This window comes from Phalaenopsis equestris, unplaced genomic scaffold (assembly GCF_001263595.1).
Source record: "Phalaenopsis equestris unplaced genomic scaffold, ASM126359v1 Scaffold000002, whole genome shotgun sequence".
NCBI classification, from domain to species: Eukaryota; Viridiplantae; Streptophyta; class Magnoliopsida; order Asparagales; family Orchidaceae; genus Phalaenopsis; species Phalaenopsis equestris.
The window spans coordinates 51,829,548-51,830,375 of NW_018164444.1; the positions used below are offsets into that span (position 1 = coordinate 51,829,548).

Here is an 828-nt window from a genome sequence, read left to right on the forward strand (position 1 = left end):
AAAATATTATTGTTTTCCCATCTTTCTCCCTATGATCATTTATTTATTAATTTTGTTTAGTTATAAAAGTACAACTTTAATCAAATGTTAACACATGAACCCTTTAACTAGGATCCAATATAGTCATGTGTGAATGATCCCTAGGAACTTGTGCTCAAAAGTCTCACTTGAGTTGATTGATGAAGTGTAAATTGATTTGTAGGGTTGCTTGAGCTGCCCAAAATGAATGGACTTTTGTGCTGGGGCAAATGCCTCTAAAGAGAGTTTAAGCTTAATAGATTACTCAAGTGAAAACTCCTCGGCCAGAGTTAACGGGCCTCATCAGGCAAACTTGCTAGTGTTGGAAGACACTTTCTCATCAAACAAGTGTCTTTAGATTCCAAGGGAGTGTGTATCAACCTCCTCCATTTTGATTTTTTATTTTTTTCCTAATAATTAGTCAAATGACCAACATCACTTGTTTTCCTTCATCGCCAGTATTTTCCCCTCTTTTTGTTGCTTGTTGCCAAAACCTGTCTGTGTAGAAGAAAGTCAATTGGCGGCTAAAATTCTAACGTTTCGGTTAATTTTTCATTATTTTTCCTATTTTCCCCTCTTGGTCAGATCTTCGTCGTTCCGCGCCGGCGATTCCCATAATCGGGAAGCTATGGCTGTGCCAGTGGTCCGGTTCCCCATAGTGCTTGCGATCCGTCTGATGGGCTTCACCGCTGCTGTCCTAGTTCTTGCTTGGGCCACGCACTTCCGCGGCGGCATGGCTCTCATTTCCGATAACAAAGATCTCATCTTTAACGTAATGTTTCTCTTCACCCTTCAGTTCCTTCTTTCCCT

General features: G+C 40.7%; 1 protein-coding gene across 4 annotated transcripts in view; it reads left to right on the forward strand.

The window, feature by feature from the left end:
* The first annotated feature begins 294 nt into the window (after positions 1–294).
* The window catches only part of LOC110037570 (probable transmembrane ascorbate ferrireductase 2), a 19,639-nt gene continuing 19,105 nt past the window's right edge, over positions 295–828 (forward strand). For 3 of the 4 annotated variants that reach the window (XM_020742253.1, XM_020742262.1, XM_020742270.1), the window contains exon 1: positions 408–790. In XM_020742253.1, coding sequence (XP_020597912.1) covers positions 647–790 — 144 coding nt within the window. In that variant the 5' untranslated portion in view covers positions 408–646. Of the gene's footprint in view, positions 388–407; positions 791–828 lie in introns of those variants that run through there. The other variant, XM_020742247.1, reaches the window with a different exon arrangement.